The sequence below is a fragment of the Syzygium oleosum genome, unplaced genomic scaffold, assembly GCF_021117445.2.
Source record: "Syzygium oleosum isolate NSW1041296 unplaced genomic scaffold, Sole_v2.1 Sole_v2.04, whole genome shotgun sequence".
NCBI classification, from domain to species: Eukaryota; Viridiplantae; Streptophyta; class Magnoliopsida; order Myrtales; family Myrtaceae; genus Syzygium; species Syzygium oleosum.
In genome coordinates, this window is record NW_026607488.1 from 933,624 (window position 1) to 960,544 (window position 26,921).

Below are 26,921 nucleotides of genomic sequence, written 5' to 3' on the forward strand. Positions count from 1 at the left end.
AATGGCGCCGCTCCACGTGTCACCCAGGAAGCTACCGTTGAACCACCTCAGCAGAAATCAAAGGACACGAGACAACTCCCCTCACCACCCAGCCGAAACTCTATCCTCAAACTCCCCTCGCACACACGGACGCAGAGAAGTCGCAGCAAGAGAGACAGAGAGACGGACAGAGAGAGAAAACGGAGAAGGAGGAGGACTCGAATCGCCCGGCATTCGGTTCCGGCGACCTCCGAGCCACGCGCTGATGGCGTGAGCGGGTGGAAAGCAGCACATCCTGCGGGAAGGACCGGTCGAGGGCGAGCGGGGGAGGGGGATGGAGTGCGTCGTCGGGGGCGGCGCGGGGCGCTTCGCCGCGGCAATGGCGGTTGCTCCCCGCCCGAGGTGGAGGGCGAGGAGGGCGAGGGGTCATGCGCCGTTTCGGAGGCGCAGAGCTTGTGGGGTGGTCAGGGCAGGTGGCGCCAGGAGCAGCGACGGCTGCGTCGCCGTCCGGGAAGGCTTCGCCGACGAGGAGGATTACGTCAAGGCCGGGGGCTCGGAGCTGTGCTTCGTGGAAATGCAGCAGGGCAAGGCCATGGATGACCAGTCTAGGATTGCAGATAAGGTCAGTGAGTGTAGTGGCCCTTGTTGGGATTCTGGTGTTTTTTTTTTTCTTTTACGTGTTGCAGAGGCAGAGCATGCGAAATGACGTTTGTACTAGACGCGCAAACTGAAAGATGTAGGGGTAGTCATCTTCCTGATTCCTGATGTCGATATTGGCAACCTTAATACTGATAAGTTTTATGCGTTTGGATGTTCGTATATGCTACGAAGACCATTAAGATTACGGCTACATATGCGGGGCCGTATCTGTTTATTGAAGGTTCCATTAACATGTAGTGGCTTCGCAGTAATATCTTGAAGTGATGCATATAAAAGAACGTTCGGCAGTACAACGGATTTCATGGGCAGCCACATTTAATTAAGCTGTTTGGAAGATATCATGTTTAGATCAGATTCTTATTTGGGATGGTTATAGTTAATCCATACAGCTCCATTGACTACTGCAACTACTGTGATCTCTGTTCTGTTAGCGGCATTACTCATTCTGTTTCGTGCCTAATGTTTATGCTTTATCTCGCGTGCTTGGTTGAAGGTGTCCCCTGTTATTGGCTACTTTTGCAGTTACCACCAATCTCACTAGGAAATGATCCACTGGATTTAGTTGTGATTGGTTGTGGTCCTGCTGGCCTAGCTCTGGCTGCGGAGTCTGCAAAGCTAGGATTGACCGTCGGACTCATTGGCCCGGATCTTCCTTTTACAAATAACTATGGTGTATGGGAAGATGAATTTAAAGGTACAAGCAATCTCTCAAAGTTTAGTTTTTCTATTGAAAATGCCATCATCGTAATAGAGCTCTTCATCTCCAATTAGGGAGAGGTAGCTAATAGTCTGGCATAATAAATGTCAGCAGTGAGGATCAAGATTGAATAAAAGGTTCTTGAGCATGAGCCTATTGTGTTGGCATTCCTCCAACCATTACTTTAGAGAAGTTTAGATAAATGACGATCCCTCGGTTAGAAATCTATCTTTTCATTTCATTTCTTTTAGTATTTGAAGAAACAAGTTCCGTCCCCTTGGAAAGAAGGAAATACAGCCTTATTTCAGTTGACTTAGGTCTCACTTTTGCTGGAATTGCATTTTTCTCAAAGCAGTAGCATATCTGCTTATCTAAGTTTCCCCTTATGTTGTCACCTTCATTTGGCTTTTATAAGCTGGTGCCAGCTTCTCTAAGTAATTGCTATTATCCTAAAGTTGTTGTACAATATAAGTGTTGTTGAAACTGCCACGACCAGTAAAATGTTTTTCAATGTTTCTTGAAATTAGTGCTTGTGCTGTGTTGCGTTTAACTGGAGACTAAGACTCTCCATTTTCAGATCTTGGACTTGCAAAATGTATCGAGCATGTCTGGAAGGATACAATAGTATACCTTGACGATAGCAAGCCAATTCTGATTGGTCGTGCATATGGACGAGTTAGTAGACACCTGCTTCATGAGGAGTTGCTAGACAGGTTAGCATGGCTATGATTTTTGGCTGTTATTTGTCCATCTCATAGAACACTCTCCATATATATGTAATCCTTATTAAATTTCCTTAGGTGTGTCAAGTCAGGTGTTTCATTCCTGAGCTCTAAAGTGGAAAGTATCTTTGAAGCTGTCGATGGGTATAGTCTTGTTGCTTGTGAACATAACGTTGTCATCCCATGCCGGTAACAGAGGAAAACTGCACAATTTGTACATTCTTGTCAGCGTAGCTTTACTCATTTCCTTTACCTGAAGCTTCTAGCATAGTATTATAGGCTTGCTACGGTTGCATCTGGAGCAGCTTCAGGGAAACTTTTGCAGTATGAGGTGGGTGGTCCAAGGGTTTCTGTCCAGACAGCTTATGGAGTGGAGGTTGAGGTAGTATAATAGTGTAAATGTTCATGTGCAGTTCCTATGTAGGTTTAATGTCACTCAGAAGTGAACTTCACTTTTCGAGCTTTTGGGTCATCGAATAATCTCCCATTATCTATACCAGAGAAATATACCAATGGCGGTATCTTTATAGTTTGACTCTCTGTAGCTCGATGTAAATGCGCTAATATTCAGACTGAAATGAATGTTAAAGTGAAGGAGCGGTTTGTAAGCTGATGTGAAAAAATTGCATGTTTACTTTTTCATTCTTTTAGAAGTATTTTATTTTTACCTGAATTGAGTATGATCTAACTATATTAATGCTCCTGTGCCCTTTAAAATGAAGCAGGAGGTGAAATTATGTAGAATTTGCAAAACCCTTCTGAACCTAAATATTACTACTTTTAGGAATTAATGGAAGCAGGAAAATTCATAGCTTGGTGCTTAAATATTGTGTTTCCCCCCTTGCTTATGGATTTGTCCTTTCCAATTTCAGGTGGAAAATCATCCATATGATCCCAATCTGATGGTTTTTATGGATTATAGAGATTATATCAAGCAAGAAATTCCCTGTTCAGAAGCTCATTCTCCAACTTTTCTGTATGCCATGCCCATGTCATCCACCAGAGTCTTCTTCGAGGTTTCCTCTGATAAATAATTTACTTCATGAATGACATTACTTATCCAAATTCTTGTGATACTAACAGAGATGCCCTACAGGAAACTTGTTTGGCTTCAAAAGATGCTATGCCATTTGACGTACTAAAGGAAAAGCTGATGTTGAGGTTAGAAACATTGGGTGTCAGAATTACAAAAACTTATGAAGAGGTATTTTATGAATTTATACGATGATTACTTGCTAAGTATATTTTTATTGTTTACAATGTCATTAAGCACTTTCTTGTGTGTGAATTTTACAATTATTATGGTACTTAACAAGGTAACTTAGACATTTGTAACCAACTTTAGTAACTAAGCAAAGGCATTACAGTTCTTGTTAATGTTGATGATTTATGTGAGAATTGTCTGGTCCATCGTCTCCTTAAATTTACTCTTGAGGAAATAACCTTTTCAGAATGCCTTTTATCTTTAATCTTGCACTATAATATTCGGTATTACAAGAGTTCATCAAGAAAGCATATTTAGCTATCTGACGCTATGTTTATCTTTTTTTTTGGTAAGGGACGCTATGTTTATCTTTAGATGTACTTTCCTCGACAATCTACACATGTATGTGTTTCCTCTTGCATAGGAGTATAAAACACACCAGCTAATGTTTCTTTAAACATGAGGAAATTTATTATATGGAGAAATATCCGGATAATACCACGAGTTGGTTTATGCTCCTTGTGGAAGTGTAAACTGCATACATTAACCCTTCCATCACACGACTTGACAATGTCACATGAAGTGCATGCACCTGTCAGCTTCTTTTTTTTTTTTGGTCAGACACCTTTCAGCTTCTTTGGAAATGTGCAAAATTGCACCATTGCTATTGTCGCACATGTGTGCATCATTTTGCAGTTGTGATAACATAATATATATATATATATATATATATATATATATATATATATATATCTATTTTCGATATACTTTTGAAATTTCATGTTAATAGTCATCTGATATTTTCGATGCCCTATACAGGAGTGGTCTTATATCCCAGTTGGTGGATCCTTGCCAAATACAGAACAGAAAAATCTTGCATATGGTGCTGCTGCCAGCATGGTGCATCCAGCTACAGGTGAAGAAAAAAACAAGCTGATCTAACATTTTTCTCTTTTGCCTAAATTATATGTCTCTGTTTTCGAACAGGCTATTCTGTGGTGAGATCCTTGTCTGAAGCTCCTAATTATGCATCTGCAATTGCAAATATTTTGAAGGCTGGGCAAGTTAAGGGGACTCATGCTTACAAACGAAGTAATGGAAACATCTCGATGCAAGGTACATGTACTCTCTCTCTCTCTCTCTCTCTCTCTCTCTCTAGCATTTCTTCACAATCAGTTTACTAGTAGTGCCAATATTTTTACGCAATTTCATCTAGTGCAATGTGTACGAACTTTGTGCTGAATATCCACTGTAACCGTGGGAGGTGGTGCATGCTGCGTCAATTTTTATTTGGTTAAGGTTGCAGAATTTTGACCCCTGGATTCAGATAGGCACTACTAGTCAATCAAATTGGAGTGAGTCTCTTTGGATGTTTTTTGAATATAAACTTTATGCTTTTATTCATGCATCCTTTTGCCTATGGGAATCCTTGTTCTAGAATCAGTGGGAGCTTGGAACCAAAGCTTTCCCCAGTACGGATAATATGTTGACAGCACCAAGTCATTCATGCATTCAAACATTTGCTTGGCCTCTGTACACCAGTACATGCACTTGCGCCAATAACTTAATGAGTTCACTTCCCATGGACAAGTAGCAGCAAATTTCCTTTGTATCCTAATAACCTGATGACTGAAGTTGAATGAGCTCAACCTTCTGGTGATAATAAGAACATTTCCCTGTCATTCTCTACCATGTATCTTGTTCATCATATTAATGTCATTGTTGCTTATTTTCTTTGAATTTTTTTAGGGGTGTTCTTTCTATCTCTCCATCTTCATCTTTATCCCAACTCTGTTCTTTTATCACACAGTGATGTAGATTTCTTGTATACATTACCCTTTTTCATTATTAAGCTGGGCAAATTGGTAATACCTATCTAAATAGAGAAAATACTTATAAGCAGAATTATCTAATGGGGAAAGAGTCAGAAAACAAGTGTTGCTACTAATATATAACAGTTTCCCATAAAAGATAGGCATTAAAATAAAAAACGAGTGTTGTTTATAAGTAACGTCACAATGCCTTCAGCTAAAACTGCATATGCTCGGTGAAGTTTGATTCATTTTATTAGCTCACTGGTTTTAGCAAGATAAGCTTAAGGCAAATCATATTTATGAGATTTTTGTGGGACCACTGCTAACTGTTCTAAAAACTTAAGCTGTTAGACGAAGGCTTGGTTTAATATGTAAATATTCTAACACTCCCCCTCACACTTAGTTTGGTCTTTTTGCCTAGTACTAATCGCAGACATATTTATTTGGTGAGGCAAATGGGGCCTGGTAAGATTTAAACTCAGGACCTGTTGCTCTAATACCATGTGAGATTTTTGTGAGACCACTACCAACTATTCTAAAAGCTTAAGCTGTAAGACGAAGGCGTGGTTTAGTACGTAAATATTCTAACAATATTTATTGTAGATGGTGCGTATCTGTCTTCTATAAAAGGTTATGTCTTAAACCCAACCCCCACCCCCTTCCTTTCCTCTCTCAAACTAAGGTTGGCAGTCTAAAGAAGTAGCCTTCTTAAAAACCTACACATGGGTGAAATTGAAATTCTTTTTTCCACCATGTAAAATACAGGAGACCCAATAAATGGATAATAGAGGCACTAAAGGAATCAACCTTAAGATCTTTCATGGTGATATCGTGTTAATTTTGAATAAGAAAGTGTCTTTTTAGACAAGTTTAAGCTATTTAAGAACAAGGTGGAATATTGTGCACATCTTAACAATACTTTGTTGAATGGATACTAAGAATAGATTTATGAGATTCAGTTGGTTTACAGTTATCTTACCGTGGACTATCTTTTGTCAGCTTGGAATACCCTATGGCCACTCGAAAGGAAACGGCAAAGGGCGTTTTTCCTCTTTGGACTGGCTCTTATCTTGCAGCTGGATATCGAGGGAATCAGGACATTTTTTCATACATTCTTCCGTTTGCCTCGATGGTAATTCCTTGGTGCTCTGCTATTGTTTTGCATAAGAGAACTTAGACATTCCATCAGAGTTTACAGAGCTAAAACCGCTTGGATATATGTCAGTGAACATAAAATAGAAGTCTCTATACTTCAAGCATTAGATAGTGTGCATCTAGAGAACTGAACTCGTTATTGACAAAAAAGTAAGCACTTTGTTCATTTCATGCCATCTATCCCAGAATTAGGGGCATTTTCTTTGTCAGGAGTTCTTGTCAAGTAATAGGCTTTTGTGATTTAGCATACACATTTGTCAAGATTTTGAGGAATCGACCATGTAGGTTTATTCTTCATACCGTGTAAAGTACAAGATGACTAATTCGGTTACTTTTACATAAGTTGAGCTCCGAAGAATGACACACAAATTAAGCCAAAGGCGGGAATCATGTAAGGATGTTTTCTCCATATAAAAATAGCGAAGATGATATACAAGAAACTATTTGACTTCTACAAGAACATACACATTGAATGACAATTGGACCTTTTTGTTGAAAGAACTGGACTTTTAAATTTTGATGCTTTTACAAATACTGGTATCGCAAAACTTCCTATTGCATGCGATGGGAAGCTTAAGCAATGGGAGCAACCTTTGAATCTCTTGAAGAAATAATTGACATGGACATATGACTGTCTTTCTTTGCAGGATGTGGCAGGGCTTCCTAGGCTCTACTCTTTCTTCGGCTGACCTTGTACTCTTTGCTTTCTATATGTTTGTCATAGCACCAAATGACCTGAGAATGGGCCTTGTCAGGCATCTGCTTTCTGATCCAACGGGAGCAACTATGATAAGAACTTATCTTACAATCTAGTGCTTTTGTTTGTTTTCTCGTTGCCGGCATCCCAGGTTAGCCACAACTATCTTTCCCTTCACTTCTAGGTATTCACATGTATATACACTTGTTCGTCGCATTTATTTTCCTTGTGTAGCAACATTATTGTTTTTCTTAGCCTGTAACTTTTAATACTGATAGAGTCGAAGGGTGGGATATCAGTTAAAGCATCATTACAAGTCAATTTTGGAGGACAGATCTGGATTTCATAAAATGACCAATTCGAAGAGATTACAGTGATGCTTTGAATTGATAGTTCCAAGTTGTGTAGTGGAACAAGGCTTTGCAAGCTACATTGCTGTCATCTCTTCGGTTGTCAACTCATCATTGGTTTGGAAAATACTGAACTTCTTCAAGCAAAGAGGGGGAATCAGTTAGAACCTCATCATCCATGCGCATGCCCTTTTTCTCCACTGACATTGCATTGGACTAAAAGAATATGTAAACCCTTGTTGACTATCGTGATCGTACAATGTACTATCTCAGAGTTGGAATGGTTCCACTTTGGCCTTAGGATATATTCTTCTGTCTGCAATCTCTGGGGATTCTCCTCTAGAAGGCCATCAGAATGAAACAGCAAAAGAGGTGTTAATATAATCAACTGGGGGAACGCCATGATGTTGACTTGATCAATCGCAATTTGCTCAAGGGTCATGGATCATCATAAGCTAGGTGATTCTCCCATGCTTGATATGCCTTATCCTTTTCATTATTTAATCCATTATGGTTTCTCTTTTGATTACTTAAATCCAGTATGATTGCCTCGCTAGAGAATCGGATGGTAGTAAAAAGAGTTAAAGCAGACGAGGAATTCACAATCTGTGTGGTCACTTGGTAAATTAACCTCGGCATGGAATGTGCGAAAGGCGAGATACTGATCTAGCACTCCTTTATTGTTAAATGATCAGAGCTACAGTTGATTGAAGCATATATACTTTGTGCTGCTTTCCATCATGGCACGTTCTTGTGAGAGCGGGACCTGTGCTTCTTGTAAAATATCATTTAAGTATGCTTCGTGCTGCCCTAGTTTGGCCTCCCCTGAAAGAAGTAATCTTTCGTGTTGCCTTTGCTAGTGCGATTCATTTTCTTATGTGGAGAGAACCACACTATTAGAAATGATGAGTCCTTGGTTCTTCACGAAAGAGGGAATGAAATTGGCAATGTCCTCGGAAGCTGGCTTTATTCATTTGACCAAGCTATGTTGTGTTAGAACTGTTAGTCAAATGATGCAGGACAATATTTCTGCGAGCCCTTTCACGCGCAAGCCGGATTAGGAGCGGCGCATGGAATTTAACTGCAGGAGTGGATGCACATACATGAAAGGGATAACACTAACTCTGATACCATGCTGGAAAGTCTAATGCAAAAACTTAAGCTGAGACCACATGTATACAAAGAGTATATGGCATCCGTTGTCGAGTAATTTCATCTAATACTCACGCTTTATCAATCCGGGTTTTCCCATTTTGGATGCGGAACTAGTGTTTCTTCACAATGTCTTTTTTGGAATCAGATGAAAGCGGTAATTTGAAGGCCCGTGATCATATTACCAGCTCTTCGAGGAGTGTCCAATTAGTAACTACTCGAATGAGTTGGACCAAAACCAAACCCGGGTTCTCATGGGTTTTAATGTCTCTCCTTTCACACCCAAGTGTTCTTGTCATCCCATGTCTTTCGGACCCAATGATCAAACCTGACAAAACATAGGATGGACATCCATAGCAGAATTAGGAAATTGCCCAAAAATGGACAGGGGTTCCACAAGCTAATGTCAAAGTGGTTCTTTAGAATAGGAACTAACGTGAGAATATAAAGCTAAAGATGAGAGACCCGACTGACATTAGGGGGCTGCTTTTCATCTAATCCTCACGATTTCTCAATCTGGGTTTCGCCAATTTGGCTGTGGAACTGTTGTTTCCTTGCAATATGACCTTTTGCTTTCGACCAAAAAAAAAAAAGAAGTCCTAGGGTTCTTCCATGGGCCCTTGTTCATATTACCAGCTTTTCTAGGAGTGTCCAATTAGTAACTACTCGAATGAGTTAGACCAAAACCAAACCTGGACTCTCATGGGTTTTAATGTCTCTCCTTTCAAGCCAAGTGTTCTTGTCATCCCCATGTCCTTCGGACCCACAGATCAAACCTGACATAACATAGGATGGACATCGATGACAGAATTCGGAACTTGCCCAAAACGGGCAAGGGTTCCGCAAGTTGATGGCAAAGAGGTTCTTCAGGATAGGAACTAAAGTGAGACTATAAAGCTAAAGATGAGAGACCCGTTGTCTTTGGTGGGCTACTTTTCATCTAATCGTCACGATTTCTCAATATGGGTTTTCCCATTTTTTAGAATCAGATGAAAAAGGGATAATTTGGAGTCCTAGGGTTCTTCCGTGGGCCCTTGTTCATATTACCAGCTCTTCTAGGAGTGTCCAATTAGTAACTCCTCGAATGAATTAGACCTAAACATAACCTGCGCTCTCATGAGTTTTAATGTCTCTCTTCACACCAAGTGTTCTTGTCATCTCACGTCCTTCGGACCCAATGATTAAACCTGACATAAAATAGGATGGACATCCATGGCAGAATTCGGAAATTGCCCAAAAATGGACGAGGGCACAAGTTAGTGGCGAAGTGGTTCTTTAGAATAGGAACAATAGGAACTAAAGCGAGAATATCAAGCTAAGGATGAGAGACTCGACTGACTTTGGGGGCTGCTTTTGATTATTAAACATGCAAAGGGAGAACCTGGAGAAGATAAGGATATCAGCAATATATTCCCAGTACGTCATGTGACATGACCACAACCTTTTATGGTGATCTCCACCTTCTATAAAAGCCCCCCCGAGACGACATCTGGAGGTACACAGTTCAATCTAGCTTTCTCCTATGTATATATAGTATGAGGGGGAGAGAGAGATACAGAGAGAAGCTGGAATTTATGGGGTTGCTTCGACAGAATACGGGCAAGGACTGGCTGTGTGCGCTGTTGCGATATGGTGATGGAGTAAGTTCATCTCTTTTGGGTGGAGGTGACAGAAGAGAGTGAGCACACATGGTTCTTTTCTTGCATGGTCTTTCTTGATGCTTGAAGCTCTGTGTGCTCACGTCTCTCTCTGTCACCCCATGTCCCCTCTCTCTCTCGTTTTTAGAAATACCATAATGGAGAAAAGGGAGGGAAATTGTCCAATCAATCTTAAACGTACTGTACGGATACTAATTCAATCATAAAATTTTCAGTTTTACCAATTGAGTCATAAATCTATATGCAATATTTTAATGTAGTCCTTTCGATCAATTTTCGTCATGTGCCGCGTATGATGATCGGCAATAACTAGACCGCCATGTCAACAATTTCCGATGAAAATTGATCGGAATGAGTACATTGAAATTTTTCACAAAGATTTAACGTTCAATTGGCGAAATTGAAAAGTTTATAATTAAATCGACATAGGTATAATAGGTTTATGATCGATTGGGTAATTTTCACAAGAAATGTATCTCCACGAACGGCCTCCACTGTTGATGGGTTGGGCGGACAGCGGCGAAGTCTGTTTGTGGAGAAACTATTCCCCCCCACCATCAGTGTTTGCAACAAGAATCCTGTTTTGTTTTCGGTGCATTTGAAGAACACGTAAGAATCATGCTCTTTTGTAACTCAAGATGATTGAAATTTTACACCGAAGGTGGCAAAGTGAGTCCACACCCTTTTTTTTTTGTTGTTGGTCTCACTCCTCTTTATTATGTATGTGTGTGTGGTGCTCACAGAGATCGAATCCTGAACCTATTCCTCTCCGGCCACATCCCCAAATCCCTTTATCAGCAGGACCGCATGTCTGTTGGCACACCTTGCTTCTTGACTCCCATATATTTGTCGACATTAAATAAGTTCCTTAAAATTTCATAAAACATGTCAAAATTAATTGAAAACGAATATAGTATATGGAACTTAATGGTGTTGTGTTGGATCATACATATTCCAAACCCATTTTAATTAGAATAAAAATCAAAAGACATTTTACGTCATAATTTGATTTGTATGGAGCAGACGTCCTATTGGTATAATTTTTCTTTTTCGGGGTTTGACCACGTAAAAGTTAAGTCACAGGGAAAATTGTCGAGAAGCTTTAAATCTATTGCATTTTTATCAATTAAGTCCTAAAATTTTTCACGTTTTATCAATTGAGTTCATCCGATCAATTTTATCCGAAAATCGCTAACATGGACGCTGGCCGTCCTATGTGGCAAGATGAGTGCTGACGTTAATAATTTTAAATAATATTTTAATATTATTTGAATTTTTATATTTTTCTTTTTCCTTTTTCTATTCTTTTCTTTCTTTTTCTTTTTCCTTTTCCTTCTTTACTTTTTTTTTTATTGTTAAGGGCCGATAGGGGGTCGTCAACCATCGGCTGAGGCCCTACGGCCCCCGCCGGCCACTAGGCATACATAAATATATATATGCATAGATATATTTATACATAAATACTAGGGGTAATCGATTCCCAGTTCGATCTGATCCCACCTATTTCCGAGAATCGAATTAGAAGGACCGGTTCCCAGTTTCTAGAACTAGGGACCGGACCGATTGTTCCGGTTCGGTTCCAGGCGGTCCAATGTCTAACCCGTACGACAAGTGCTGGAAAAAAATCAAAGACGTGGCCTCCTTTTTCGTCGCCCCTCTCAAACTTCTCACCACGCGGCGCATGTGGGGCACCACGTCATACAACCAAGTCACCAAGGAAGAGACGCGGGAGGCGGCGGTGGGTGGGTTGCGGCCGGTGTTGGGCGGCCGCGAACGGCGGAAGATGGCGGGGAGAGGAGGTAGTTGGCGAAAGACGTCGGCGGTAGGCGGCCGACGGCAAGAGGCGGCCGGTGGTGGCGGGAGGCGGCCGGCGGTGGCAGGAGGCGTCCGGCGGCAATAGCGAGCGGCAAGGGGGTGGCCAGCTAGTAGCGAGGGCGAGCGATAAAAAGAGTTTTTATTTCTCATTTCTGTTCCAGAAATAGAAACGTAAATTTTTTTACTTCTGATTTCTGTTCCAAACCTATTTCTAGAATAGAAATTTGGTTCAGAAATAAAAAAATGAAATTGCGTTACCAAACGAATTTCTGTTTCAAATCTATTCTTGGGAACAGGAAAATAGAAAAATAGAGAAACAGAAATGATTTTATGCGCGCCCATTAGTGCAAGTTTCAATGTTCGTGGATCAGTTCAATCAAAAACTTTTTCACAGCAAATGGCTGTGAAGGAAATCTCATGGAGGTCTACAGTCACAAACTGTTGCACAACCACAGAAAGAAACCAAGACATGCTCGCCCAAGAAAGAGGTGGCAAAGTAAAACACATTCCAGAGGCTCTCTCTATCCAGTTTGATAAACACCAGTTCAACGACGCTCTCGGAGGACCTCTTGATATCGCTCGCCGGATCATACTTCAACGGGTTCACCCTTCAGGAGCTCAAGCTGATCCCACAGAGACTCTGAGAGAGTGAATGAGAGAACAATTTTGCAATGGAACGTCGTCATTTTAATTAGTTCCGATTGCCACATTGTCTTGTTTATTTTCTACTTTGGACTTGGGGTTTTTTTTTTGGGAAAAAATCATGTCGGACTGAAAATTTTATTTATAAAGCCACGTAAGAAGAATTGAGTGGAATTCGCACTCAAGTGAACAATTTTATACCGATGTAATAATCACGTGATCGAAAAAAAAAGTTAAGGTACTCAACTGGGCGCCGTGCAGAAGTCACAATACTTGTGGTGTCTTTATCCCTTCTCAACTAAAGTGTGATCTCTAGTGTCTTGTCCGCATATAGAGACACACATACATTGCGATAAAATTGGGCCTCGCAGATGTGTATCTTGGCCCACAAGGCGATCGGCGAGTTCCTGACGCACTACGGCTGGAACTCAACGATCGAGGCGCTGAACCACGGGCTGCCCCTAGTGCTGTTCCCCGGGGGGAGCTCGGACTAGGGCCTGATGGCCCGGTTCCTGCACGAGAAGCGGGTTGGGTTCGAAGTGCCCAGGGACGAGGTGGATGGGTCGTTCACGGGCGACGTGGTGGCCGAGTCGATCCGGCGGGTCATGGTGGAGCGCGAGGGGGAGCGGATAAGGGCAAATGCATGGGCCATGAAGGAGGTGTTTGGCAACATGGAGTTGCAAAACAAGTACCTGAAGGAATTCGCAGGGATCTTAGAGGATGGTGTCACTACTAAGGACCAAAAGATGGTGAACTAAAATTTGCAAGACGAGTAATGTTATTATATTAATTGTTATCGGAGATTGAATACGACTTATTTAAGATTTGTCATATCCACCTTTCAGATTGATTTACATAAAATTAATGTAGCAACAAGTATATGATGGATTTTGTATGCATGTCGGGTTGGTATACTTGCGTCTCACTATATATGTGTGTGTGTTTGTCGAAAAGTTTATCAGGAACTTGGTGCGTTTATTTCACGGAAAATGAATAATTTAGAAAATATTTTCCTAAAAATGATCACTCGTACCTCTTATAAAAATGAATGAACGAGTTTAGATATAAATTGTTGTCGATAATGAAAAAAAATTCATTCACTAATTATTCCAAACGATACAAGCAATCATTTTTTGAAAAATATTTTTTAAATTATTCATTTTTTTGTGAAATGAATGGACTCTAAATATTAAGTCCTTGACTCAATGCTTATTAGCCAAAAGCATGAAGACACTAGTTACTGCTCGCTTTGCTCTTATTTGTATTTGAAAGACAAAAACCTAAATATCTCCGAAATTTAACTATTCCATGATTCATGTGTAATTCAAGGAAGGTCATGATAAATTATAGTTTTTCAAGGAGTTATTATTGCATGAGATGACGAAATGTGCTCTCTCGTGCCATGCAGGCATTGGCCTTTGATCCTTTTCAAATACACTTTCTATTGCTTAATCGAAATTTCATACTATTAATTTTTTTTTCCTAAACCCAACAGAAAGAAGTGTCCAAAGAACAGCATCAGCTCCTGTGGATGTGGCCGATTCACACAGTCTTAATAATTTGATTAAAAGGTAGAACAAAACCTCCAATTAAAAGATGTGGTTAAAGCCCGACATCGCAGGCGACCCAATTTAAAATTTGCCACGATGAGCATTAGAAACTTATTTTGAAAGATAAAATAAAATAATTTGTTCGAAGACTACCTTAACTTCCAGTCTTCATGGACTGAGAACATCGTCCGCGAGACGGACTGGAAATGGCTTGGACATATAGACAGAAGGGAAATGATGAGGTGACGGCGCCGCAAGTCTTCCAAATGGGACCGCGGCTTCTCCGTCTTTAATTCTCCACCTTGAACGATATGACTAGATTTGTTTCTTAAAATAAAAACGAACGCCCTCTCAACGTGTGATATGAATTGCACCATTGGCTAGCAATGCTCTAGATGGAAAGCCACTACATGACAGCTAATCAGGGGTGAGCAAAAGTAACAGCCTAGATCAGGAATCGCTAGAATCGAATCGAACCAGCCAGTTCTGGGCAGTTCCCAGAGACATCAGTCCGGTTCACGGTTCCATAAAATTGGAACCGGTAAATTTCAATCCGGTCCTCGGCTCCAGGGGTGGAATCGCCCACCCAAATCACTCGGACCAAACTGATTTTTTTATTTTTTAAAAATCTGTAAAAAAAATCCTAACCTATCTCCCATTTCACAAAGAAAGCCCTCCAAGGGTGGAGGGATTATGTTTACTTATGCACATGAGTAAAATGACAATAACAAATCAAAACATAATGGTAGTTGCTCATTCCAACCAAATTTTACCACAAATTGGAAAAATCTTTGTCAAACCTACAATGTTATACGTAACTCACTGATTGTAGATACGTCTTGATTATCAAGAACATCTTGAATTTCGTCTTCAACATAAACGATAAATCCAAAAAAAAAAAAAAAACTAAACATTCCACTAGTTCCATTGACCCACTCGAGAACCGAACATGGACTAATCGGTCTAGTTCCCAGTTCTAGAAATGGGAACCGGCCCCTCACCGCCCGAGAACCAATTACCCCTAAGTCAAATACATGTGCTTGGTCATCGGGGATCTTTTGAATGAGAAACCTAAATTTCAAAATTATATGAATAGGATCCGTTTGTTTCGGGAAAAATGTATGATTTGAATTTTTTTTTTGTAATAATAATTACTTTTAAATATAAATTATTATCGACAACGAAAACATTTTCCATTAAATACTTATTTCAAGCAATGTAATATAGAATATGCCATTAAGGTTAGAAACATATGAAATATATATAACTTTGTAAATATCTGTATAGATGAAAGAACCTAAACTTAAGTATTTTGGCAATGCTTTTGAATTTGTGCTTATGAATGAACTTGACTTATGTGGTACAAAAGATATAGTTTTATTTTTATTTTTTGTCTAAAGTTAGAAAAACAAAGTAAATTAAAATGGCAAACCTAAGCACTGCACGAGTGTCCCACTAATTTGTAACATGTGTGATTGCTTCATTAATACTATCAAACCGTCATTCTAAACCATGTTAGTATTACTCTCACTTGGGGCCGCTATTCAAGTCGTGTCCATCTTATTCGTGTCTGTTATTCCTGTCCACACCAACAAATATACATGATTTTGTACTATAGTCCGGCCCAAAGCATGAACAGCTTGATTTTGTAGGCTTGGTTCAGTCTCAAATATACATAACCTGCTTGTTAATAAATTGATAGCTCGCCAATGTTGAGAAATTGCAAACCATCTAATTTCGATTAATCCATTACACGACATTGCAATGACACTTGGCAGGTCGACGCCATCAATACTTTTCGTTCAACTGACTTGTTGATCTTGCCACCTCATTAATTGTTTATGTGAGAATGAGCTGTAAAATATATTTATGATTGTAATTAGCTAGTTTAGAGGATATATTTTTTAAGATTCTTCTTTTCTTTGTATATATATATACACCTCTAGGTCATTATAAACTAATGAAGAAGATATATAGAAAAGTGAGGAATGTTGTTTTCTTCATCGAAATATCTTTGTGTTAACATGGTATCAGAGCCAAGGGTTTTCTCTTTGTGAGCACTGTACGTGAATCCTCGATTACGGTTGTCCCGCTTTCTCTATTGCGCCGTCTGGCTTGCGTCCTACCCGATCTTCTTCATCTTTGTCACAATTGATTTTGGATCCATGGAGGATCAGAACCCTACCGAAACAGTGATTCCCCATCAGAACCAAGGGGGGAATTCGACCACGGAAGCTTTTTTGGAGAATCTAACTGCCAGATTAACTGAGATTCTCACTCAGAACCAGACACACCCTCCTCCTCCATCACCAACACCGCAGAATGATTCGGCTTCATCTCATATTGCAATTAAATTGGATGGAGCCAACTATGGATTATGGTCTCAGGTTGTCGAGACGTACATCACTGGTAAAGACAAACTGGGATATATCAATGGAGGCCTTCCTCATCCACTGCCTACAGATCCTGGCTTTCGGAGGTGGAAAACAGAAGACTCGACTGTGAAAGGATGGCTTATCAACTCTATGGATTCGGCGTTGATTGGCAATTTCATTCGCTTCCCAACAGCGAAATCTGTCTGGGATGCAGTTGCAACGACTTTCTTTGACGGAACGGATGCCTCTCAGGTTTATGACTTGAAGAGGCGTGTTGCTCGGATGCGACAAGGAGGAGGACCAATTGAGGCGTACTACAACAACCTTCAAGGCTTGTGGAGAGAAATCGACTTTCGCCGTCCGAACCCAATGTGGTATCCTGAAGATATTGAAAGATATAATATGGCTATACAGGAAGATCGGGTATACATATTTCTTGATGGGTTGGACGATCGTCTCTCTCTCTCTCTCTCTCTCCTCTTCCTCCCCGGTCACGTCCCCTCCCTCTGCCCCATGCAGACTCTCTCTCTCTCCCTCTCTCTCTCCTCCTTTTTCTTTCTTCTTCTTTCTTTCTTCTTCTTCTTTCTTTCTTCTTCCCCTTCGCCGCTGCCCTGCTCCCCTTCTGCTCGCCGCCGTTCGTCCCAGCCACAGCTCGCCGGCCGTCCGCCTTGCGCCGCCGCTTGCCCAGCCGCCAGGGCCGCCGTCCGTCCAGTCGTTTACCCCTGGGCCGACTGCCCTTCTCCTTCCTTCCCCTCCCTTTCGCGCGAGAGCAGCAAGCTCGCCGCCGCGTCCACCGCTGCCCAGCGCTACTGAGTTGCTAGCCGGCCCGTCCGGCCTTGCCCAGCCACCTGCGACGCCACCGTGCCGCCCCTGACCGCCGCCGGCTCCGCCATCACCGCCGCGGCCCTTCTCTTTCTCCTCTTCCCCTGCTTTGGCTCACCCTGGCTCCGCCTCGCCAACCAGTCGCCGCCGTTGCCACTGGCCATCGCCGCTCCCGCCGGCTCGCCACCACCACCCCGCCGCCCCCCACTCGCCCATCGCCGCCCGGCTGCCCGTCGCCGTCGGGCCGGCCGCAAAGCCCAACTCGCTCGGCCACTAGCTCGGCCACACCTGGGCCGCATTCGCGTAGGTCGCTCTCCCGCTCGCTCGGCCGAGCTCGCCGCCGCCGTCGCCGCCGCCGCCCAGCCGTGTCGCTTGGCCACCGCCCGTGCCGTGGCCGAGCTTGCCTCGGCCGTCGTCCCGGCCGTGGCCGAGCTCACCCTGCCCGCCGCCCGTCGTGCCCGGCCGCTTGCCCGCATGCTTGGCCGCCGCCCGTCGTGCCCGGCCCGCCGCCCGCACGCCTCGGCCGCTCGCCCGTCGTGCCGCCTGCTCGCCCGCACGCCTGGCCGCTCGCCCGGCCGTGGCTGAGAGTCCCGAGCCGTGGCCGAGGTCTGTGCCGAGCCGTGGTCGGCCACCTTGCCTGTTGCGCCCGTGTCGTGCCGAGCCTGCCACTGTTCCACCGGGTCATTTTGGCCCCTTGCCGGTTTTCCTTGGGCCAAAACCTAAGTAAGTGACTTCCTAATCCCTACTTAGTACTTTGGGTATTATTAGACTTGTTTATGGGTGATTAGCGTTGGTTTAGTGACTAATTTAGGTAGGGATTAATTAATTGAATGTCATTGATTTATGGATTATTGTGGTGGTTATTTTGTGGCTAAATTAGTGATCGATCGAGATGGGTTCAATGACTGAGTTGTAGTGGCGTTTGTGGGTGAAATTGGTGTTTGAATGTGGCCGACTTGAAGGTTGGGTTGGTGGGCTAATGTGGCGAGCCTAACTTGAAATTGAATAGTATGACGTGTTAGATTGGTATTGATGAATTGTGTGTGGCGTATGTGCATGAGGAATGTCTTGAGGCGTGGTTACGCGGGACTAAGCCCGGATTGATCGGAGGGCTGCCAACCTGAGGCGTGGTTACGCGGGTGTGGCTAGAAAGGCAAGAAATGACCTGAGGCGTGGTTACGCGGGACTGAACCCGGATTGATCGGAGGACTGGACCTGAGGCGTGTTGACGCGAGTCGTGGATAGTTGGTTGGACACGCATGCGAATTGTGTTTGGTTAAATTGGGTGAATGTACATGGTTATGGCACTCGAGTGTTTATGTTATGTTCTTGAGCTATTATTTCACTATTGTGATTTGACTAATGCGCGGAGTTGGCGGGTGATTTGAGGCGAGGTAAGTGTGCATGAGAATTTTATTACGTCGATTGCTAGATTGCATGTTGGGACTCATCTAAGTACGCAATGGCCTAGGTGGGGTATAGGTTGTCTGCTTATTGAGATTTATTCTCATTGCTGTAGTGCAAACCATTTCAGATCCCCGACCCCGACCTTGATCATGCCACCACCTCGGCATTTTAGGGTCGCTATGCATATGGTGCATGGGGAGACCGAGTATCCAATAGGTCCAAATCAGACTTACATTAGGTACCTCACTACAGTCTGGGTAGATGTGGGCTTAGAGGACTTGCAGCGCCACACTTACTTGGCCTGGTTTTATCGTGACGGGTTGGAGCTAGTTGGCCTAATCCGGGGTTTTGAGGGACAGCAGCACGGCAACGAGGATGTTGTGGATTGGGAGCCCGGGGACGTGTATGCTCCTGATGGTGAGATTCTGGACGCCGAAGATCCCCCGGAGAACCCTGGTCCCGAACCCGAGCCCGTACCAGAACCCGTAGCGCCTATGGATCTCGAGCTCGAAGAGGTATTTGAAGAGCCCGAGCCTGTGCCAGAGCCCGTGCCAGAGCCCTTGGAGTCCGAGCACGAGGAAGAGCCGATCGAGATCGACTCTGACACGGAGTTGGAGTCTTTAGGGTCTGATTCAGATTGGGCACCGTAGGAGCATTTGAGTGCTGGGTTTAGAAGCTTTTTGGTAGAGCCCTTTTTGTGCAGCTAGCTAGCTTACCCTACCACCTGTCCCTTTTTGATGATAATGGTGGATGTTAACCCTAGGAGCCTAATGTCTGACTGTTTTCCATTGTTATGAAATTATTGTTTTGTGCTATTACTATCCCTCTGTCATTGTCTTTTGTCTGGGTTGTTTTACTTCGCTTCCGCTTGCGTATTCATGTGGGTATTTCGTTTGGATCGGCGACGCGTCCTGGAACGTCGTGTTCGATACGACCGTCGTAGGGGTGTCGCGAGCCCGTTGAGGTTCGGGGCGTGACACTTTCTCTTTCTTTTTTTTTCTTCCCTTCTTCCTTTAGCCGATTGCCAAGGTCCGGCAAGGTCGACTTCGTCGGCCACTAGCGAGGTCAAGCCTCCCCTGCCGCGATGCTCGACCTCACCGTCGCTGGGTGAGGTTTAGGTTTGCCATAACCGAGCTGGCAAGGTCGAGCCTCCTCTAGCCATGGCAAGGCTCAAGCCTGCACGAACCGCGTAGGCTGGTGTCCATGTCAGCGATTCCTAGTTAAAATTGACCGGATAGACTAAATTAACACAAATGCAAAATGTTTAAAACTCAATTGGCAAAAAAAAAGGCTTATTACCAAATTGATACAAATTGCAAAAGTTTTAGGACTTTTTTGATAATTTTCCCAGAGAAAACGTTTACTGTGAGACATGAGCACGTTGGAAAGTGTGAAATCATGTATGAAATTATTGAGGACTCTTCTCGAATTGTATACATGTCACGCAAGAGGAAAGAGAAAAGAAATTCAGAAGATCGTTGGTATATGGCAATTGACTCTTAGTCAACTCTTATCCTACTTTTGGCAGAAGTTAATCTTATATAGTGTAGATTGAGGATATTCCAAACTTTTACATAATCCAATAATATTGAGCGTTTATAGAATGATTTACAGATAGGTAAGATGTAAGTAGTTAAAAGTAATGGCCCATAGAAGTAAAAGAGCACAACAATGCAAAGCCAAATGGCCGAAGATGTCATTGAAGCGGAAAATGCTGCCAAAGTTCCACAGCTGAAGGACGTGACAGCAATTAAAAAGCACTTTTACGTGGATGAAGACTTGAAGTCGAAGTCGAAGTCAATTTGTGTTGTAATGGATCTTCTCTGTTTATACATAGACATGTGGATGGAGCCGAATTTCCAGCTGCAGTGACGTCGCATTCTCTTTTTACTGAATGACGACTTCATTTCCAAATTTTATGACATCAGAAATTTTATGGAAATTCCTTTTATTTACATAAGTGTAAATTTGGAAAATTTACTAAGAAAAGATACAAGTGTAATTTCACATAATCATTTTTTTATCTTCTTCCATCATCCCCTGCTTTGCAAACAACATACTTCAATGGACTTTTATTCAGTGCACTGGCAGTATAAAAATTTCCTTATATAAGTAGGTTTATTCCATAAACGGGTTTTTTCATTTTGAGACTGCTTGTGTAAAAAAGACTTACACTGACAGTGTATGCAACATGAATCTCATTTCGACGGACTTTTATTCTGTAAAAGACGGAATTAAGTTTTTTTTTTCGCACAAGCTGTCATGCCCCGAACCCTGCGAGCGCGCAACATCCTGCAATGGTCATTATGATGCGACGTCCCAGGACGCGTCGCCGACCCAACATTTTATCTTTTGGTTACGCATGCGGAAGCTAAACAAAGATTCACCCAGACAATAACAGTAAACAAGGATAGATAGGAAAACGGTTTACAACATCGAAATCAAAACACCATTTTAACATTTACTTGATTAACTCCTGGGAACATTTTTACAAGCTCACTTCAGGCATTAACCCCTGGCAACATTTTTACAAGCCCACTTCAGGCATTTCCAAAAAGTCTACAAAAAGATGTCAGGCTGGGGTCAATCTACTTCACCAAAAGTCAGCTTCTAGGCACCCCGAACCGTACTGGGTGCATCAACATGCTAAGGGCCTCAAAAATGTTTAACAACCACAAATGAGATAAAAATCTCAATAAGTTAACGCCTAAGCCCCATTTAGAAGGTCAACTCACCTCGGGGGTCCCTAACCAGGCAATACAGCATCAACAGCAACATTATTAAACAACCACAGGCATCCTTACCTCGCCTTGGTACAATCGTTGATGAAATGAACATGTCACATACTCGAAGCATTTAAATAGATTTCCCATGCATCAATGCATCACAGGCGCGCGTGTCTCGATTATAAGACAGAATCCACTTGGGCACGTCCCATACCATGCCTAGCAGTTTCTACCCTATAATCAAGCACTATGCATCACACGTATTCCAGTTATTATGCCCCCTCGGGCCACTACACATCAAGCGATCTGCAGCAAGATGGCAGTCTTCCGGCATAACCGGGCTCCGTCCCGCCCCATCGGGCACGGCTACGTCAAACGATCTACAGTAAGACGGCATTCCAATACGGCAACATCAAACGATCTACAGTAAGATGGTATCCCGTAAGGAGCATCGAGTCCGGCCTCGGGCCGCGACAAGGCATCCGGAGTATCGGCAATCCAGATAATCTCCAGGCATCCGATAAATCAGGCATCGTCAAGCGATCTACAGCAAGACGGCTCCGACGTGTGACCACACGAGCACACAAGCATTCGGGCCAATTCTTATCTTTTCATTTAGCCAATACATCCATGAATCGTGCTCACATCAATGCCACACAACAATAACAAGTGGTCACACATGCAAATGGTCAATCGATTTTGTGAACCTCATTTTAAAACATGAATTTACAAAAGCATTCAACATCGGATCACAGCCAAATAAAAATTATTGAAAAACTAGGTAATTGTGGTTACTGTCTCTATTAGGTCGGAAATCGAAAGCCAAAGATTTCAAGTAAAGACCGGCAGATTATGGAATTCTAGTAAAACTGGACAGATTTGCATGATTTGGGAAATCAACTTCAAAAGCATAGCAAATGGTCTCCAAAAATTATAAAATTCGAATATGTTATAAAAAAGACCTTCACAAATATTTTCCATGAAGAACACAATCCCAAAATCCTTATACAAAGATCACTTTTGATGGCTCGGAAACAACCCAGAACTGGTCCGCCGGAACAGGGGAACTGAACCAAAAGAAATACTCGTTTTACAAATAAAATCCTTTCAAAACACTTTGAAATTTTTACACGTTGTAGACATGGATTTCGTTTACAAATCGTGTGAAGGAAGTATGGTCGAAATCGAACTGGAAATTTTTATAAAAATCCGAATAGGCACGAAGGTCACGGAATCCACAGTATAAAACAATTCTGATTCGGTAAGAAATTGGACCTTCGTGTAACCAATTTGAGCTCAGAAAAATCTGAAATTTAAGTATTTTATAGATAAAGATCTTGTGAACAACTTTGATGAAGAACATTTTTCAAGATTCTAACCAAAAAATGCTTTATAAAAATGGAAAACCAGGGACGTACAGTAAAATCAGTTCTGAAATCAAGATAAAAACTCCAAGAAACACCTTCAACTTTGAGATCCACCACTTCTCAGCCATGGAAATACCACACCAAGAGTTCAAAACGACATCCAACATCTATTTCAACTTAATCTAGCAATCAAGACTCGCCAACGCTCATTCTAGAAGTTCAAACGCACTAAAACATTAACTAGCTAAACTACCCAATGCAAGTTAAACATCCTAAACAAGGGATTAGATGTTAACTTACTCGTCTAAAAACGACGACAACGTGAGGACGACAGCAACGACACGAGTTGTCCGTGGCGGCCTCGGCTTGACACGGCAAGCGGCAAACGGCGGTGAACGGCACACGGTGATCTACGGGGCTCAAGGATGGTGGCGTGAGGGGCTGGTGGGTGCACGGCGGTGGTGGGGTGATTCGGCCGTGAGAGAGGGAGAGAGAGAGAATAAGAGAGAAAGTGAGGAGAGAGAGAAAGAGGGTTTAAATTTAAATCAAGATCAATGGTTGAGATTAGTTCTTGATGCCCAAGCAAAGATCAAGGGCTAGGATGTGTTCTTGATGCCCAAGTTTAATCCAACGGCCAAGATCAAGCCTTGCTCTCCAAGTTCCATCTAACGGCCAAAATTTAATCTAACAAACAGGTTTCTAGAAGGGCAAGTTAGCAAATAATTTTCGATGGCCAATTTGTAAAAAATTATGAGGCGACGTCCTATAGTTCGGGTGTGATATCCTTGAGCACTCGACACGCGAAATCGGATCATAATTCGTGGCTGAAATCGATCAATCGCAACTATAATTTATCTCGAACTAACGGGCGGCTGCTAGAAATAAATTCTTCGATAGCCTTTCCCCTTTGGTTAGTATTCCCTGGGTGATCAGGCCAGAGCGAGAATTAACTAATAGAGCGTCAATGAAATCACCATTTCATAAATCACCAAATTTGGTCGAATTTTCAGGATATCACACAAGCAGTTTTAGATAATGATACATAATCAATTTATATGTTTTGCACATAACTATATTCAGCAAATCGATTTACTTTTGATTTGAAGTCATAAATAACTATTGAATTGGCCATGGATTATTCTCGATTGAAATTTAATCACTATTTGAAACCATTGAGTTTCTGCCAACCACAATCTTGCAAAAATTCCCGTAGCATGTATTTTGGCAACCACAAAGGGAGAATACAATGTCTTGCCGCATTACTAGAATGTGTTTAGTCTTTATTATCCTTTTGGAAAATTTACTAAACAAAGATACAAACTTAATTTCACATAATTATCCTTGGTGAGGCTCAACCTCGCCATCTCTAGGCGAGGATCACTCTCCGGCCAATGCCAAGGTCAACCTCGCCAGCCTAGCGGAGGCAAGCTTTGTCCCCTCGCCATTGGCCGGCGGGGGCAAGCTTTGCCAGAGGCCAGCAATCGGCTAAAGGAAGAAGGGAAGAAAATAACAGAAAGAGAATGACAAGAAAAAATTCGAAATAAATATTAAAATATTATTAAAAATCGTTTACTTTAGCGCCAACTATATCACGTAGGACGGATGGTACCATACCAGCGATTTCTGATCAAAATTGATTGGATGCACTGAATTGGCACAAATGCAAAAGGTTTAAGAGTCAATTGGCAAAAAAGGAATGTTTAGAACTGAATTGACACAATTGCAATAGGTTTAAGACTTTTTTGATAATTCTTCCCATGACTTTCTATTGATTCTCGGTCAACCATTATCTTGTGTCCATCCCAATTCCCACAACTTGACATTATTTCCACCAAATTTGATGCAAAATGGTATGCTCTTAGTGACGAAATACAAAAAATATGAATACACAATATTGATATTATTGTTTAGGTCGGGTTGATCCCTAATTTTCTATGCAATGTATGATTTGGCGGAATAGTCAAAATTTAGGCGTCAACACATGTCACACTTTTAACGATAAAATTGGACGGAAAATTAACGGGGGCCAGATTTGTATTCAGAGTGAAAATTTGTGATATTTTATGAGACAAAAAAAGTTTGGGTCGACCTAAATTTTGTGCTTTCTAAAGGAATTAGGCCGATAATGTTAATGCATATAAGTGAAGTATTTTGGTGGTTAAGTATATGCAATCTGTTTCATCAGTTGTTTTTACTCTTCATTTTTCGCAGAAGTATGGTAAATGTCAATGGGATTTATTTCATGTCAAGGAAGATGATTTGAAACGGTGATTAGGCATTTCTCGTCATATTTTATCATGGATGTTTGTACACATTTCGTACACGACTTTGATCATGCAATTGAGCAATCACTTCTTTGTTTTCAAAAATGTTGTAGAATGGCATATGCTTTTATGGAACTTATCTCGTTTTCCTTCTTGTTTTATGCTTCTGGCATTTGCTAGAGTCGGGAGATGCAATTGACATGCTAACAAGTACCTATTCAAGTGATGTGCAAAATGTAGCTCAAAACATTTACTTGATTATACGCATTTTTATGAATATTTTTCTAACATATGCTTTTGATTAGTTGGTAACATTATGTTCTATCTCAATGTTTCACTTTTACAATCCTAATTCATATGGGGAGGGAGATGGGGGGGGGGGGGGGGGGAGGGAAGCTTTCAGAATCTTTCCTCATTTCTTCACTTTCACCAACCAGTTTTTCATTCATCTCTCTCTCTAGTCTCTGATACAATTCTCATGTCATTTTGTAGAAAGAGAAAGGGCTTGAGCTTTCAAAATCTTCTCTCACAAATTTTTTTTATTGGAAATTTTCGCTCATATTTTAATAAGCCTTATTAACAATTCTGTGCCTTTCGGCTTTTGAAACGCATGGAGGGGAGCGAAATGAGTGATGCCCACCCATTGCACCAACCCAAGACGAGGAATAAGTAAAGCAGGGCCCTTTCCAACCTATGTCCTAGCCATGGAACTTGGAACTTTGCCTCTCTTTAAAGTTCAAATTCTCACCTCTTGCTGTATATCCATTCATCAGTACCTATTCTATTTGGACTACAAAAAACCCAACTCCATCATTGATGGCCACCTATTTGAATGGATGAACACCTATTGAATATTATGGCCACGTTGCCAATTCTTTGAAAAATTGGGTTCACCTTAATACGACAATAAGCAATGAAGTATACAAAAAACACATTAAGAGAAGGTGTGCACTTTACAGCATACATTAAACTTTTTAGTTTAAGTATGGCTGATGTCACACTTTAAAAGTCTGAAAACATGAGCAAACACCTTAATATTCGCATTTTACACACAGTAAGAAGTGCAAACAAAGATCATCATAAATGTCCTTGTCCACTAATAAGCCAGGATTATTCCCAAAGCTTCAGGGGACGGTAGAGGCGAGGCCAATAGGTGGATTCAACCATTTCAAAATACAAGGGAAGCTGTAGGATTGCGAATAATACGATAGGAATGACAGCGAACAAAGTAATTGGGATGTAAATCCACGTCAATCGTTCGCTCAGGAGGAATCGTTCGCTCAGAATGATGGTAAGAGCAGAGCTGAATGCCACCAACATAAAGGCCGAGGAGAGGAAGAGAAAAGTGAGGCCCAGTATCATTTTTCTCGGTAGCGATTTGAGGAAATCTTCTGCAGCATACCGTGAAGTTAGGATAGCCAAGAACATCAAGGTGGCGGTGATAGAGGAGAAGAGAGCAAGAGAGTCTGCAACCGCAAATACCATGAATGAGCCCGTTTTCAGAAAATCGGGATCCCTATTCTATTGTCATTGCCTCCCGGTACTGTAAAAGCCGCAACAAAAGCTACAGTTGTCACGCCCCGCTCTCCTCGGCGCGCCACATCCCTCGCGAAGGTCGATTCGTGTGCGACGTCCCAGGACGCGTCGCCGACCCAACACCCAACACAGAGATTTAAAGCACATGCGGAAGTAATTAAAACCACCCGTACAAAGATGAATACACAACCAAGGATAGCCCCAGAAACCAACAACAACGATTGCACTAATACTGGAAATCATATACAATATTCATATACAACCCGATCATCAAAAATCAAAAGCGGGTCAAGGCCACTACTGACAAAAAGGGGGGTAAGTGGCTCGGC

The 26,921-nt window shown here is 42.0% G+C and overlaps 1 protein-coding gene across 5 annotated transcripts; it reads left to right on the forward strand.

Annotated features, from left to right (window-relative positions):
- Nucleotides 1–92: 92 nt before the first annotated feature.
- LOC115684591 (lycopene epsilon cyclase, chloroplastic) lies at nucleotides 93–8,074 on the forward strand. Of its 5 annotated transcripts, none has more exons than XR_008816458.1 (13): nucleotides 93–601; nucleotides 1,162–1,333; nucleotides 1,914–2,049; nucleotides 2,137–2,247; nucleotides 2,338–2,440; nucleotides 2,931–3,074; nucleotides 3,155–3,262; nucleotides 4,082–4,178; nucleotides 4,250–4,378; nucleotides 6,076–6,208; nucleotides 6,879–7,112; nucleotides 7,207–7,737; nucleotides 7,836–8,074. XR_008816458.1 is itself a non-coding variant. In XM_030609373.2 (11 exons), the coding sequence occupies exons 1-11, from the start codon at nucleotides 314–316 to the stop codon at nucleotides 7,042–7,044; spliced, it is 1,587 nt and encodes a 528-aa protein (XP_030465233.1). In that variant the 5' UTR covers nucleotides 93–313; the 3' UTR covers nucleotides 7,045–8,074. The 5 variants fall into 5 exon arrangements, 1 of the variants encoding a protein (XP_030465233.1); XR_008816459.1 differs by having other exon boundaries at nucleotides 6,879–7,079; XR_008816457.1 differs by having other exon boundaries at nucleotides 94–601; nucleotides 6,879–7,079; nucleotides 7,552–7,737.
- Nucleotides 8,075–26,921: the final 18,847 nt, after the last annotated feature.

Excerpts from the sequence above, each read along its gene's own strand:
- LOC115684591 (XM_030609373.2), top strand. The coding sequence starts at position 314 with ATGGAGTGCGTCGTCGGGGGCGGCGCGGGGCGCTTCGCCGCGGCAATG. Across the intron at positions 2,248-2,337 it reads AACGTTGTCATCCCATGCCG|GCTTGCTACGGTTGCATCTG; the intron begins GTAACAGAGGAA and ends ATAGTATTATAG. Across the intron at positions 4,379-6,075 it reads TGGAAACATCTCGATGCAAG|CTTGGAATACCCTATGGCCA; the intron begins GTACATGTACTC and ends ATCTTTTGTCAG.